Genomic DNA, 16,655 nt, shown 5'->3' on the forward strand with positions numbered 1-16,655 from the left:
TACCTTTCTTGGCGCTAGTCGTTTCGAATTATCCTATTTAGCTGTTGCTGAGCGGGGTACTCTCACAGGAATAGGAATTTTTGCTTACCGATTCCCGTTTTCGTAAACCATTTAGCTCTCAGGCACTAGGACAGACCACAGGCGGTGGTATTTTTTTGGATGATCTTATCCCGATTTCTCTGACTTCGTGTTGTTTGTTTGTTGTTTTTCATCCATAGCTGATGTTGCAAGCTCAGAAAGAAGGGAAACATTTCAAAAGTAATTCAAAGCCTTCATTGGAATGGGTTTGAGACAACTATATTGCCACCTATTTAGATTCATTTTATTTTGATCTTTGTATTTTTTGCAACTCAAGAACCGCGTTTTCGGATAAAAAATACTTGTTTTTACAAATTTTGATCACCAACTTATAGGGTGTAGAGTATTTTATTCAAAATCGAGTTAATTGTATTGTCCATGCAGGAAAAGAAAAGGTGACAATATAGTTGCCACTGTCTTATAAAGGGGTAAAACAGCTAACATGAGGACGACCGCGTCACATTCAACCCGATTAGATGGTACATATACACTATACTCCTTTGCAAAAGGCCCGTAGCCAGCAATATAATTTGCGTGCTTCAAATTATTTTCCTCCACCCGAAGCTTATCAGGGCTAATTATTGATGTTTCTGTCACCGCCGAATATTGCTTCATCAGAACTCGAAAAATCTGCAATAGATCCAAACATTTCTTGTCTTCGGTCCGGAAAAGTTTACAAATGGCCCGGTTGTAGAGGGTGGGTTCGTTTTTAGTCGGGGAGGTGATTTTATTGCGACATCCATCTCGCCTTGAGGCAAACCATTATCAACGAAAGCCGTTTTTGCACGGGTTGTATTATAGTCATGAATGAGGAATATACAGTCGTGATTCACTGGTTGGCCCACAGCCTATGTCCAACTAACGAATTTGATTCGCTAGTTGGACCAACTGACAAATGTCAAAAACTCTCCAAAGAAGACGTTAGTAGTGTAAAAGATTAATAAATAGATTGTCAAAGCAAATTTGACATGAGATTTTGGCGTTCAGATGTTTTTCAGTTGGACAAAGGTCCAACGGCACGGCACGAAATATTATCTGTCATTCTGCCCGACACTTGCGCGCTATTCATTCAACTTTCAGCCAAAATATCTTATGAAGGTTGCAATGATGTTCGATTATTGATTGGATTATTTGAAAACATCCATACCATGAAAAAATCATATAGGATGAAATACTCTTGCTTATTACACTAAACTTTTGCAATCTCTTCCTTTTACTACGTGATGAAGCTACAATATGCACATATTTGTATCACATATACTTATCTATACATCACACTTACTTTCACTTTGAACACACGTACATATTACATTTTCAATGATAAAGTGCAGCGAAAATTATTTTTTATTAAATTTTTTTTGAGGACCTCACAAAAATAGGTCTTGCCAAGAACCTTCCAAACAAGTATTCTAAACAAAAAATATAATTTTATTGGTTTTGTGACAACTCAGAAAAGTTATCTAAAGCTTTTGGTATCGGTTTTAATCATACTTCTCCTACAGGTTAAACCATTTAAAATTTTATTAGCCAGAAAATTACTATGAGATGTTGTTCCTCTGTCATAATAATAATTTTATAATGAGAGGTTGGTTAACTTGTTTGCAATATCAGCCAGGGTATTCAGATAAATTCAATTTTCTTGAACGATATAGACACTGTGAGTATACAGAATAACTTTTGAACCAGAAGTCGTAGCCTATTTTCTTGGAAAAGTTGTACACTGTACTAGTATCTGCCGGAGTTAGCATTGTACATTTTTTAGAACACATAGGAAACTGTCTACACAAATTTAAATATGAAAATTTGTGCCACCCTAGTAGTCATATGTTTGTTAAACATGTATGTAAAAATAGTTAAAACTGACGAAGCTACGGCATTTATCTTGAAATGTATCCAGTGAAAATGTAATCGTGCACAGAGCATTCGCACGATTGATTTGTTTAGAAATATTTCCTAAATTATGAACGAAGGGTTTTGCATACAAAGATGAATAACTTTTATAAGCATAAAACATTATTTTCATCCTAATTATTAGCGAATTTCCCCAAAATTCCACGCGGCCTTTCCCGATTGAAAGGAACGGCCGCTCTCCTTGATACGCCGCGCTTAGCACATCTGTCATAATATCGCGATTTTGCATAACGAAGGGCTAAATAAATGTGAACCAACAGGTCTGTGCCTCAAAAGGAGAAGGGCTAAAGGATAACACATATTGTTCCAGAAAACAGCACTGCGTTATGCAACGTTTTGTGCAGGTTGATTATACCAGGTGCAAGTGGTGCCAAATTCACAACGTTCATTCTGAATTGAAAAGTCCTTTTAGATTACAGAATTGATAAAATTGGTTAAATGAGATAAACTAATCAATCAAATTCTGTTTTAAAAATTGTGCTTGCGTTTAAAACAAAATGGGAGGCTTATTATTACCGCTACATACTAAATTTCAAGCGCAAAAAGCAAATACAATTGCTAGTTACACCAAAAGCTTACTGGCAACCTTACAGCGGCATTTAAGAAGCAGTTGGTGCGGCGTGTACGTTTCAATGAATCTCTCAATAAAAATTCCAACGTATAGGACGATCTTGTTAATAATTATTGGAGTATACCAAATATCAAACGTAGTTAATTTAATCGTGCGTGCAAACGCGAAAAAGACGGGAGCGGACTTGGTGGGCACAATGTCAGAACCACCACAACGAATTCTCTAGACTATAAATGGTATTGGTTTTAAATTTCAAAGCAAAAACGTGATTGGAACACTTCAGCGAACCACCTGTTTTTTTCTTTTTTCCAATGCGGGGGGGAAGGGCATGTCATGTTTGTTCTTAAACGACTTTTTTCTTCGCTCCAAAGAGCGTTGCAGTAGTTCTGTGTAAAAGTTTGAGCTTAGAGATGCAAAGAGGCATGAGTTTCGGGCTTCCGAGTTTTGTTTTTTTTCATGAGCTGTATAAGTATAGTCAAACATGAAATTTCAGAAACTAACATACGCGTAGTAGCACAGCACCGGCTGGCTGGCTGGCTTGATTGCAGAGGGGAAGGAGCTATCTGACCAAGAACTTATTTCTCATAACAGTTCGATATGGAGCCACAGGCAAATTACTCTTACGTATGTGTTGGTGACCATACTGCCATAAAAAGAAATTCGCGTTAAAATAATTTACCCAAGAGACTTCAACCGACAATTATTGTCTCACCGAAGACACGCCTTTACTAACTAAGCTAACGCGATACATAACAGCGTGATGGCAAAGTGGCATACATAAGTTTCGCTTGAGCGTGACGATCTAAGCGCAGAGCTTCTGCTCGTGCATGCGTAGGTATGGGACATTGCAAGATGACGTCGTATGAGTAAAAATGCTCGAAAAAATGACAGCTCAGCGAGCTTGTTTACATGGACTTCGAATTTTTTTTTATTCCGATTCAGTGCAAGTGAGCGTGTCATATCTTCGAGCATTTTTACTCATATGACGTCAACTTGCAATGTCCCATACCCATGCCATGCACGGGCCGCAGCTCAATACGCTTGAATCGTTCACGCTCAAGCGAAACTTATGTATGTCACTTTGCGAAGACACTATCATGTATCGCTATAGCGCAGTTAGTAAAGGGGTTTCTTTAATGAGATATTGATTGTCGGTTCAAGTCTTGGTAATTGTTTAACGCGAATTTATTTTTATGTTAGTTGGTCACCAACGCATACGTAAGAGTTATTTACCTGCGACGTCAAGCCATACCGAACTTTTGAATGAGAATGAAGTTCCGGGCCAGAGAGCTCCTTTCCCCTCTGCAATCAAGCCAGCCAACCAGCCCAGCTGTGCTACTAACGGTAGGGGAGACCGGGGCTAGCTGGCGGTGTTTTCAGTTTTCATTTTTTACTGCTTTGACTTTGGTAGATCTTGCAAAATAGAACACGTTGCATGAAATATTAGACTGTTGGCAACATCTCTGAATTTTATTAAAATGTTTGATACGTTGTCTTCATTTCTAGAGACAAAAAAGTAACGCGGAAAAGCCGCCAACTTACCCCAGCCTCGGGGTAAGTTGGCGGTATGCATGGGGTAAGTTGGCGGACTGCCAGAAAATAAGCAATTCATTAGGAATACAATCACATAAGTGGTCCATATGGAATGTGCCGATTGTCTTTTCAATAAAACTGTATAGTATTCGGCATATCTCATTATATTTCAGTTTCAATACCCTGTCATTTTGACTTCGACGCCTACTCCATATTCAAAAGCAAATTTACGAAATTCTTCAGGCGTTTGGCTGAAATAATTGTCCATTTCATTGACGAGAGACACAAGAAAAAGTTTTTCTTACTTTGGAGTGAATTCCAGAAATAAAAATATATGATGACTATTTTTGCACTATCAATAGTACCGCCTACTTACCCCGTGTGCGTTACCGCCAACTTACCCCAACCGCATATTTTATAAAAAAGGATTTAAAAAATTACTTTTGGGTATGAATAGGCATAATATCTATACGGATGCTGAAGCCTCTTTTCACGCACTACCGAAAAATATAATCGTTCGGGACCTTAAATTACACAAAATGTTTAAAATTAAGAAAATTTACAAATTATGCTCAAAAATACAATTTCGTCCACAGCTTCTACAAAACATAATGTTTCGCAACAAAAACACATTGGATAATGCGTTTCACATTACTTAAGGTACACAACGAGAGACGCTTTATGTCTAATAGAAACAGAGAAAAAGGGGTTCCGCCAACTTACCCCAACCGCCAACTAGCCCCGGGCTCCCCTATATTATTTGTTTCTGAAATTTTATGTTTGACATATAAGCTGATGAAAAAAATATTAACAAAACTCGGAGGAGCGAGAACTCATGCCTCTTTTCATCTCTAAACCCCAACCCTTACACAGAACTACTGCAACGCTCTAAGGAACGAAGAAAACAGTTGTTTAGGGACGATTCATAAATTACATAACGCTTTTAGGGGGGAAGGGGTACGACAAGTTGTGACATATTGTGACATAGGGGGAGGGGGAGTAAGCTAGATCGTTACGTAATATGTTTTCACCGAAGAAAAAAAAAATTCAATGAATAACATAATAGAAGGGGGGGGATGGAGACATTTGTGACAATTTGTTACATGGGGGGAGTCAATTTTGGGCAATTTTTACGTTACGTAATTTATTAATGGCCCTTATCCACAAGCATGACATGCCCGGCGCATGTGCACCGTATTGTCTAAAAAAAAAAAGAGAAGAAACAGGTGGTTCACTGAAGTGTTCCAATCACGTTTGTGCTTGGAAATTTAAAGCCAATGCCATTCTCAATGATAGGTAAGGGACCATTCATAAATTACGTAACGCAAAAATTGCCCAAAATTGACTCCTTCCTCCCCCCATGTAACAAGTTGTCATAAATTTCTCTATCCCCCCTCCCCTATTACGTAACAAATTCCTCGAAAAAAATTGTTTCGTAACGATCTGGCTTACTCCCTCTCCCCCATATGTCACAACTTTTCGTACCCCCTAAACGCGTTACGTAATTTATGAATGGTCCCTAATCACCAGATGGAACTTTCTAAATGGAGCCTTACTTTGCAGGGATCATTGCTTTCGACGATAGCATGTTTTTGTTACAGCTCAGCAAAACAAAAAAAAAGTAAAATGCTACAGGCTACCCAAAAAAAAAATTTTGTTGTTAAAATTTCCAAAAATAGTTAAAATTTGTTTAATGAAGATTACCACTAAACACAAAATATTTTTTTCCACGTTTTCAGCGAATTTTCAACTTTGAGCTTCAATTTCCTTTAACAGAAAGCTACGATTATTCAAACAATGTGTGTGTATGAAAGGTGTGAGCGTTGGGAAGAAATACTAGTGCGGATGACAACAGACAATCATGTTTTAGTAGTTTTATTTAGATTTTTAAAGAGACCGCCTAGAGGCGGTGTTGGGAACTAGAAGGGTTAATTTGATTAAAAACATAACATCCACCAGCAAAATCTAACATCCGGACTATTAACATTGCTGTCGTTTGTTTTGTTTTTTTTTGTGACATTTGACGTACTAATGAAAGTTTAATTTGTCTTCAAATGCTGTACATAATCGTACAAATAATAACCTGTCATAATAAAATGAAGAAAAAATTTATTTATGGAGAAAGTCGCAGGGGATCGGTTTTATTCGTAATTCCCCTAAAATTACTAGTCGTAACTCGGTGAACTTATGGCACTCAGAAGAAGTTCATGTATGTTATATTTCAACCAAGTGACTGTCTGTTGGTACGATATGGTTCGAAAACGCGCTACGGAGTAAACAAATGGTTGGTGGTAATTGGCCGGTTCAAGCCCATTCCGCTACCTCGCTGTTTTTTTCTGGTTCTTTTTTTTTTTCTAATTACGATATGATGTTCATATCGCGATGTTATATTTGAAAGATGCTTTTCGTTAGATATATTTGAACGACACGTTTTACTACATCAGATTCAATGAAAATTTACAGGTTTCTTTCAAATTGTTGTAAAATGACTTATGCAACTAGCATAGCAACATAAGTGGCCTTAATGTTCAGATGTTATCGTCATAAACAGCCAGATTTGAAGGGTATTAGTTTTGGCTCTTGATTTTTTTGCTGCCTGTAAGCGGAATCGATAGTATTAATTAATAAGGGAAAGTTCCCGGTTATGGCATATCTGTTATTGCATTTTTGACAAAGTTATATTCTAAGCTTTTAGGTTTATGATGGTATTACCAAATACAAATATGTTTTGTGAATTTGTATTTGGTATTACTATCATTATCGCTGGATGCTCCGTTCAAACATTTTTGGGTTCAATCAAAAGGCGCTCCAGGTCCGCAGATTCTGTCTTTCTGGTGTTTAATGACAGATATCGCCAAACTTACTCCCCTGCAATATACTGCTCATGATCACATATTTGTCATATATTTGAGATTATTAATTTTTATCTAAATGATTTGTGATCATGGGCAGTAGAACTTGCTGCAGTTTGGCTGAATTTTCTATTGAATACTCATTAGCTCTGAGATACTTACTATATCTGAAATTTTAAGCAGAATAATATTTTTTCGAAATTGCTTATGGTAAACGAAATTGTAAACTTTTGGTTGGTTAGTGAACATAAACAGTGTTGAGTTTTAAAATGTTATTTTTGTGCTCTGTATTAATAGCGTCTAAACCATTGGTTTTGCGGTTAGTTCGGAAAATTTTCGTTATTTCCAAACGCGTTTTTTCGATTCCAAACAAATTCAAATAGAGACTTACTCTATTCCGTAAAGTTGTAGCTTATTCTAATACCAACAAAGGAATTTGTTGAGAACACTTGTAAAGTCATGAAGAGGCTGATCATGGTATGTTGATGTCGAGATTCTATGTATGAATAAATGTTGGGTTAACCAAATCGGTTAAAATATTGTCATGATTTAATCACTGTAGTGTAGTGAGCAGCGTAATGTTTTGTTTGATTAGAAGCACAAGTTCCAGTTTTCTAGCTCCCACTCCCTCAGACCGCCAAAGCTTTAGGGCTTTATGACAAAATCATGATTTTTTCAATATTCAAACCGCAAGTCAATATATTAATGTGATGTTATGTAATATATTTTTGCATTTGCGAAATTGTTTATTAATTACAAATACCTTCAAAGTGATCTAATTGACTGACATTGTACCATGAGGAATCTAATTTTTCGAATTTGCCCAGTATTCTTTTTGTTAACTTCTAATTTTATCAGATTGTCATATCACAATAATAAGTCTACTGTATCGAAATAGTAGGCCTAGGTCGTATTTAATATTCCAAATAACAATTGGCTTATTAAATAGAATCAGTCACTAAAAATGATTTTATGGAAACATGATTTTGTGAGGCTAAAAAAGTCACCTTTCTCCTAACGTTACTAGAGGCAAACACTGATTGTCTACCTTTTGAGATACTGCGCGCCATTTGTGGAATTCTGCAGAAACGGTTAGAGATACGATCAAACCGACTAAAAATTCACCCTTTAGGGTAACAAAATTGCCTATTCACCCTGAAAAAAAATTATATTAAAATTTTTTTTTTGTTGGTCGATATTGGGATTCAATCGCCCTCACCTTTATAATTTTAGCGCGAACATAGCGTTGCTGTCTCTAATATGTACCGTTCGAACCGTTCTGTCCCGCTCCAACGCCCCGTTACCCATACCATTAACTTATAGGGTAATGAGCTTATTTTCACCATATTTCTATTTGCCATCTTTGTTCAACGCATTGGGCGACAATTGAGGCACTAAATCCGAATTTTCGTTGCGCTCAAACACGAGCATTTCATTGTTTTCAGGGCATTTGTGTTATTAGATTAATTCTAATCAACGAAGCAAAGCTCTTGATGCCGATTCATACGCATTCCATCGATTGTAGGCCGAGTAATTAATGAATTAGTGAGGTACCTTCCTTAATAGGGTGAAAATAGACAATTTACCCTTTGTAAAAGTAATGGTAGTGGGCCTTCTTGTAGATGGATATACTGGATATAGTTTTCCTAGAATTCATTTTACATTCAATATGTTGAACACCCAGAATTGGAACTTAAAATCGCAACGAAAGACGTTGTAACAATGGGAAAAATTGACAAGGGCTCTAAGCATCAGATGCTCGAGAAAACATGAAAACCGAGTGACTGTCGATCGAGCCAGTAAGAGACAAAACTATTCTGTAAGAACAACATTGCTGCATTGCCTTACAAGTTGTAAGTTACAATATTACATCATCACAAAGTGTGAGGAAGTTGATAGAACTGCAATTGTCGCGTCTTCGCGTTTGAATAACTAGATACTTCAATGGTTATCAAAGTTGCTAAACTTTCGTATTCTTTAGTTGCTGTTACTATTCAGCTCTCCCTTGCCGAACACCTGAAATGAATGAATGATAAAATACTTTCATACTTTACTTGATGGGCTATATTGTGTCGATTGCGAAATGTATATATAGTTTAGTTAGTAACGTTATAGCAGATCAACCTAAAGGACGTGAGTTCAAATCTATGTTTTCTCTCGTTTTTTTATATTGCGATTTTTTTTAAAGCTAAAATAGCTCAAGCCAGTTTACTATGCATCTCTCCTTTTTTATGTGTTCATTACAGCAAATTAAGTTTTCAAGTGCCGCCCACGCATCATTGTGCAGTCTATTTTTTCTTTGGACAGTCTTAATCCTCAAAAAGGCAAGCTAAAATCGTGGCTTCAACAAGCATTGCTCCTAAGACCCGCTGATATTAAGTCTTTTTTGGCTTTCTATCAGTGAGAGAATTGAAAGCCCGAAAAAGCTCCATCATTTCTGTTCATAATTACAAGTTTATTCAAATTAGAGGATAATTATTGTAACCAGCCGTGCCTCTGAGACCACTTGCCTTTCTGAGGGTTAAAGAATATTATTAATACATATATTTTAAACATGGTATACAACACATAAATGATATGATAGAACGTTTGACAGATGAGTAATTATTGTATTCATCATTAAAGTTGTTTTGAAAAAGGGATATTTTGAAATCAGTGTATCAGTGATTATGCAATGAGAGCAGATGCGTGCCTTAAGAGACATGATCTTCTACAATTAACAAAAAAATCAAAGCTTTTTGAGCGATTTAGTGGAGGGGCTAAGACATGGTCTTTATTAATCACATAATAAAGGTTCAAGTAAATTTTATTAATACCTCGGCATGCAAAAAATGGATTGCGTTAAAATCGTTATCAATATGATGGCTTCATTCGTCAGTACAGTATTAAAATTCGCACAAAAAACGGGTGTTACACGCAAGCCAATGATTAAATTTTAAAAGCATTTATAGTATGTTTATAAAAGTGCCCGACAAACCTACATGATGGTTGAATCAGTTTATTTGTACTCTGCGTGTTTGGCTAGCGTATCATCTACTGCCCCCACAAACATTCAAACTATTCACTATGAACACCATAAAAGCACCTAACAAGAATTATTTTTAATCAGTTTGATTTTTCATTGCGCCTGAGCTAGAAAATATACCACAGAAATATGCCATATGCACCTCAGAGAGCTTGGAAGCGCCCTACGAGTTAGGATAGATTATCCACTACCATCTCATGAGCTCAAATACTCATACCAACGCCCCAAAGAGATACAGTATATGCGCCCCAGAAAATCTGAAAGCGCCCGGCAAGTTAGGATAGACTATTCGCATAACGCCCCATGAGCATACTACCTACCCGTTAGCTCAACATACTCATACTACTGACCCATAGAGCCTGAAAACGCCCTGCAACTTAGGATAGATTATTACCGCCTCATAAGCTTAAATACTCATTTATATGCGCCCCAAATATACTGAAACCGGTTGAAAGTGCCTTGTAAGTTTGGAAAGTTTATTGCCCACCTATCTAATTGCCAGACGAGCCATGGGAATATCATACTACCTCTCCAGCGAGTGTGGAAGTGCTCTGCAAAATATGGGAAATTCATACTAGCGCCCAATACAGTCTCGGAGTGCCGTGCGAACTATGAGAATATCGGACTTGCGCCCTAGGTAATTTAAGAGAGCCCTGCGGCCTATGCGAATATCAAACTGGTGCCCGAGAGACTCTGAGAGCGCCCTGCGAGCAATATGCATATCATGCTGGCGTCCCATATAGTCGCTGTGAGCTATGAGAAGCACCCCAGCGAGTGCGGAAGCGCTCTCCGAGCTATGGGAATATCATACTAGTACTCCAGAGAATCTTACAGCGCCCTACGAACTATGAGAATATTAGACTAGCGCCCTAGCGAGTTTAAGAGCGCCCTGCGAACTATGTGAAAATGGTAAAAGCACTCGAGAGAATCTAAGAGCACCCTGCAATCCATGAGAATATTAAACTAGCGCCCCAGAGAATTTGTAAGCGCCCAGTAAACTAAGAGAACATCAGACTAGTAACCTAGAGAGTTTGAATGCACCCTGCGAGCTATGGGAATATCATACTAGTGTCCCAGAGAATCGAAGAGCGCCCAGCGAGATATGTGAATATCATACTAGCGCCCCATAGAGTCTCGGAGCGCCGTGCGAACTATGAGAATATCGGACTTGCGCCCTAGGGGGTTAAAGAGAGCCCTGCGATCTATGCGAATATTAAACCGAGAGAATGAGAGCGCCCTGCGAGCAATGTGAATATCATGCTGGCGCCTCATAGGGCCATATTAGCACCATAGGGAGCTTTAGAGCACCCTGTGAGCTATGAGAAGCACCAGAGCGAGTGCGGAAGCGCTCTCCGAGCTATGGGAATATCATACTAGCGCTCTAGAAAATCTTAGTCTCGGAGCGCCGTGCGAACTATGAGAATATCGGACTTGCGCCCTAGGGGTTTTAAGACAGCCCTGCGACCTATGCGAATATCAAACTGATGCCCGAGATACTCTGAGAGCGCCCTGCGAGCAATGTGAATATCATACTGGCGCCCCATAGAGTCATATTAGCGCCCTGTGAGCTGTGAAAAGCACCCCATCGAGTGCGGAAGCGCTCTCCGAGCTATGGGAATATTATACTAGCGCTCCAGAGAATCTTAGAGCGCCCTACGAACTATGAGAATATTAGAATAGCGAGTTTGAGAGCGCCCTGCGAATTATGTGAATATCGTAAAAGCGCTCGAGAGAATCTAAGAGCGCCCTGCAATCTATGAGAATATTAGACTAGCGCCCCAGAGAATTTGTAAGCGCCCGGCAAATTAAGAGAATCTGAGAGCACCCTACGAACGAACTATGGGAATGTCAGATTAGCGCCCTAGCGAGTTTGGGAGCGCCCTGCGAGCTATGGAAATGTTATACTGACGCCAGAGAGAATCTGAGAGCGCCATGCGAGCGCTGAGAATATAAAGCTAATCTAGAGAGTTTGAGAGCGCCCAGCGTGCTATGGGAATGTTATGCTGGCGCTCGAGAGAATCAAAGAGCGCCCTACGAGCTATGTGAATATCATACGCCCTATAGAGTCATACTAGCGCCCTAGATAGCCTGAGAGCGTCCAACGAGCTATGAGAATATCATTATAACACCCCAGCGTGGAAGCGCTCTCCAAGCTATGTGGATATCACAATAGCACCCCATAGGGTCTCGGAGCGTACTGCGGGCTATGAGAATATCAGACTAGCGCCAATGTGAGTTTTAAAGTACCCGGCGAGCTATGGGAATATCACACTGGCGCCCCAGAGAATCTGAGAGCGCCCTGCAAACTATGAGAATATCAGACTACCCTACAGAGTTTGAGAGCACCCGGCGAGCTATGGGAATATCATGCTGGCGCTCGAGAGAATCTGAGAGCGCCTCGTGCGCTATGCGAATATCATACTAGCGCCCCATAGTCATACTAGCGCCCTAGAGAGCTTGAAATCGATTTGCGAGCTATGAGAATATTATACTAGCGCCCTAACGAGCAAGCGCTCTTCGAGCTATGGGAATATCACACGAGCGGCCCAGAGAGTGTGAAAGTGCCCTACGAACAATGAAAATATCAAACTAGCCCCTTGTGAGTTCGAGAGTGCCCTACGAGCTATGGGAATATCATGCTGGCGTTCGAGAGAATCTGAGAGCGCCATGATATGCTGGCTGCGAGATATGTGAATATCATTCTAGCACCCCATATAGCCATACTAGCGCCCTGCGAGCTATAAGAATACCATACTAGCGCGTCCGCGAGTGTCAAAGCGCTCTCCGAACTATGGGAATATCATACTGGCATTTTAGAGAGTCCGAAAGCGCCCAGCGAACAATGATAATATCAGACTAGCGCTCTCAAGAGTTTGAGATTACCCTACGAGCTATGGGAACAAAATGCTTGCGCCAGAGAGAATCTGAGAGCGCCCTGCGAGCAATGGGAATATCATACTAGCGCCCCATAGAGCCATACTAACGCCCTAGAGAGTTTGAAATCGGCCTAGAGCTATGAGAATATTAAACTAGCGCCCTAGTAAGTTTTGGAGTGCCATGCGAGCTATGGGAATATCGTACTGGCGCCCCAGAGAATCCGAGAGCGCACTGCGAACTATAGGAATATTAGACTAACGCCCCAAAGAAGCTGTGAGCGCCCTGCGAACTATGAAAATATCGAACTACCGCCTGAAGAGTTTGGGCGCGCCCTGCGAGCTATTGGAATATCATACTGACGCTCGAGAGAATCTGAGAGCGCCCTGCGAGCTATGGGAATACCATACTAGCTCCCCATACAGTTATACTAGCGCCCTAGAGAGCTATGATAATATCGAACTAGCACCCTAGTGAGTTTGAGAGTGTTTATGCTAGCGCTCCAGAAAATTCATGAGCGCCCTGCAAACTAAGAGAATATCAAACTAGCGCCCAAGAGAGTTCGAGAGCGTCCTGCGAGCTATGGGAATATCATGTTGGCGCTCGAGTGAATCTGAGAGCGCCTCGCGAGCTATGTTAATATTTTATTAGCGCCCCATAATCATATTAGCGCCCTAGAAAGCTTGAAATCGATCTGCGAGCTATGAGAATATTATACTAGCGCCCCAGCGACCAAGGATGCGCTCTCCGAGTATCATGTAGCGCCCCAGAGAGTCCGAAAGAGAAGAATCTGAGAGCGCCCTGCGGACGATGAGAGTTTCATAATATCCTAGAGAGTTTGAGAGCGCCCTGCGAGGAATATCATGCTGGTGCTCAAGGGACTCTGAGAGCGCCTTGCGAGCTCTGTGAATATCATAGCCCTGAAGAGCTTGAGAGCGCCTTGTGAGCTATGATATTATATATCATACTGGGGCCCTAGCGAGTATGAAAGCATTCTCCGAGCTATGGGAATATCATACTGGCACCCCAGAGAATCTGAAAGCGCCCTACGAACTGTGGGAATGTCAGATTAGCGCCCTGCGAGCTATGGAAATATCATACTGGCACCAGAGAGAATCTGAGAGCGCCCTGCGAGCGATGAGAATATAAGGCTACCCTAGAGAGTTTGAGAGCGCCCAGCGTGCTATGGGAATGTTATGCTGGCGCTCTAGAGAACCTGAGAGAGCCCTGCGAGCTATGTGAATACCATACTTGCGCCCCATAGAGTCATACTAGCACCCTGGAGAGACTGAGAGCGCCCAACGAGCTATGAGAATATCGTAATAGCACCCCAGCGAGTGTGGAAGCGCTCTCCGAGCTATGTGGATCACAATAGCACCCCATAGGGTCTCGGAGCGCCCTGCGAGCTTTGAAAATGACAAACTAGTGCCCTTGCGAGTCTGAGAGCACCCCGCGAATATCATACTGGCGCCCCATAGAGTCATATTAGCGCCCTGTGAGCTGTGAAAAGCACCCCAGCGAGCGCGGAAGCGCTCTCCGAGCTATGGGAATATTATACTAGCGCTCCAGAGAATCTTAGAGCGCCCTACGAACTATGAGAATATTAGAATAGCGCCCTAGCAAGTTTGAGAGCGCCCTGCGAACTATGTGAAAATGGTAAAAGCACTCGAGAGAATCTAAGAGCGCCCTGCAATCTATGAGAATATTAGACTAGCGCCCCAGAGAATTTGTAAGCGCCCGGCAAATTAAGATAACATATGAGAGAGTTTTGTGAATATCATACTAGCACCCTGAAGAGCTTGAGAGCGCCCTGAGAACTTTGAAAATGACAAACTAGTGCCCCAGCGAGTCTGAGAGCACCCTGCGAGCTATCGGAATATCATACTAGCGTCCTATGAGTTTTGCAAATATCATATTGGCGCCCCAGAGAGTGTGAAAGCGCCCTGCAAGCGATGGGAACATCAGACTATCGTCCGAGAGAATCTGAGAGCGCCTTGCGTGACTTGTAAGTATCAAACTAATGTTGAAACGCTCTGCGAGGTGTGGGAATATCATACTAGTGCTTTCAAGTATCTGAGAGTATCCTATGCGCATATCATACCAGTGCCCCATACAGTCTGGGATCGCCATGTGAGTTATGAAAATATCATACTAGCGCGGCAGGGAGTTTGACAATACCCTACGAGTTTGAATAGATTCACAAAATTCCAATTAGCTGGGATCATTAAATTTGCCTTCCAGAATGATAAGGCCAACGGAATTTTTTTTTTGGCTCAAAAAATTTTTTTTTTCGGTTCCAGGAGCTGGTTAGTCGCCGACTAACCGTGACTAACCGCAACTACAGCACTGGTTGAGGCCCTGTACATCGGTGCGGTGGTTGGCTGTGTTAGGTGTGTTTGCAATGTGACACATCTCTAGCAGTGGTAATGCCGAAGTCCGGAGTGAGCGATCGATGATCTTCGTGTTCGCCAGAACAAAGCTGTGCCCGTGACTGATGATGTGTTGCATGAGTGCTGTTTTTTCGCTTAACTGGGCTATTTCTTCTTTTTGGTATTGGGGTGGGTGGTCAATTAGATTGGTATATTTGTTTATATTCGATCGATGTCCGCTGAGTCTCGTTTTTAGCTGGTTTCTGGTCATACCAATATATGTCATTGGACATTCATAGCAGGGGATACTGTAAATAACGTTGGATTGCAGTTGTGGGGGTACTGGATCTTTGATCTGTTTGAGTAGGCACTTGGTTGTTTTGATTGGTCTGTACGCGAATTTTAATGTTGGAAAATCTGGCCGGAGAGTTGATGTTATAATTTTGCTTAGGACTGGGATGAAAGGAATCGATCTGTACGTTATTGAAGATGGAATGCTGGTGGTGCATGGTGATGTTGTGTTTTCCGATGTTGGTTCTTCGACTGGAACAGGTGTAGAAGGCTGGTTATTGAAGTTTTGAGCTGAGTTATGCCTCAGGCTGTTTGGTGGTGAGCTGTGTTGGGACATAGAATCATGGTGCTGAATGGAGAATTTGCTAATGTTTCTGTTGATGAGTCAGTTGATCAGCGAAGATGGATAATCATTTTGCCGCAGACGTTGGAAGATGATGTGTTTTAGTTGATTGATTGGTTTGTTGGTAGATAGCATCACCACTCGTTTAATAAAGTTGGTTGCTACGTTGACTTTGATAGATGTTGGGTGTAGCGAGTGAAATTTTAGAAGTCTGCCTGAGGCAATTGGCTTGGCATACCATTGCGTGGATATAGTTTGATCGTTGCTGCGTATAATTAATGTGTCGAGAAATGGCAAGGTGTTGTTTAATTTCTCTTCTATTGTGAATTGTATGTGCTTATTGTAGTCGTTGAAAGTGTCCAATGTATACTGTACTTGATTTTTAGGCAGTGCCAAAAGTAAATCGTCAACATACTTCCGTAATACTGGAATTTCAAAAGGAAGACGCCTTATCACTGTGTTTAGGAGGTTTTCCATTACCAGATCGGCTAGTATTGGCGACAAAGGGCTACCCATTGCCGTTCCAAATGTTTGCAGATAGAATTTGTCTCGGAACTGAAAGTAGCTGTTGTTTAAGCAAAATTCTACGATCTCTATAAACATATCTAAATTGATATTGGTTGTTGTTTTGATATCAGGCCAGTTCATAATGATATCGTGGATGACAAGATCTTTCGGTATATTGGTAAACAGAGATACTACGTCAAACGACACTAGTACATAATCTTTAGGGAGCTTTATCGTGTTGATGTATTCGGCGAATTTGAAGCTGTCCACTATGTTGTATTTGCTGTGGAAACCCTGTTTT

General features: G+C 40.6%; 1 protein-coding gene across 1 annotated transcript; it reads right to left on the reverse strand.

Moving 5' to 3' along the window:
* Positions 1-15,172: 15,172 nt before the first annotated feature.
* Positions 15,173-15,841, reverse strand: LOC131679561 (uncharacterized). The gene has a single exon (XM_058960301.1). The coding sequence runs from the start codon at positions 15,839-15,841 to the stop codon at positions 15,173-15,175; it is 669 nt and encodes a 222-aa protein (XP_058816284.1).
* Positions 15,842-16,655: the final 814 nt, after the last annotated feature.

Source organism: Topomyia yanbarensis, chromosome 2 (assembly GCF_030247195.1).
Source record: "Topomyia yanbarensis strain Yona2022 chromosome 2, ASM3024719v1, whole genome shotgun sequence".
Lineage (NCBI taxonomy): Eukaryota > Metazoa > Arthropoda > Insecta > Diptera > Culicidae > Topomyia > Topomyia yanbarensis.

What these genes read in the sequence shown, in the direction of transcription:
- LOC131679561 (XM_058960301.1), bottom strand. Translation starts at nt 15,841, where the DNA reads ATGTCCCAACACAGCTCACCACCAAACAGCCTGAGGCATAACTCAGCT.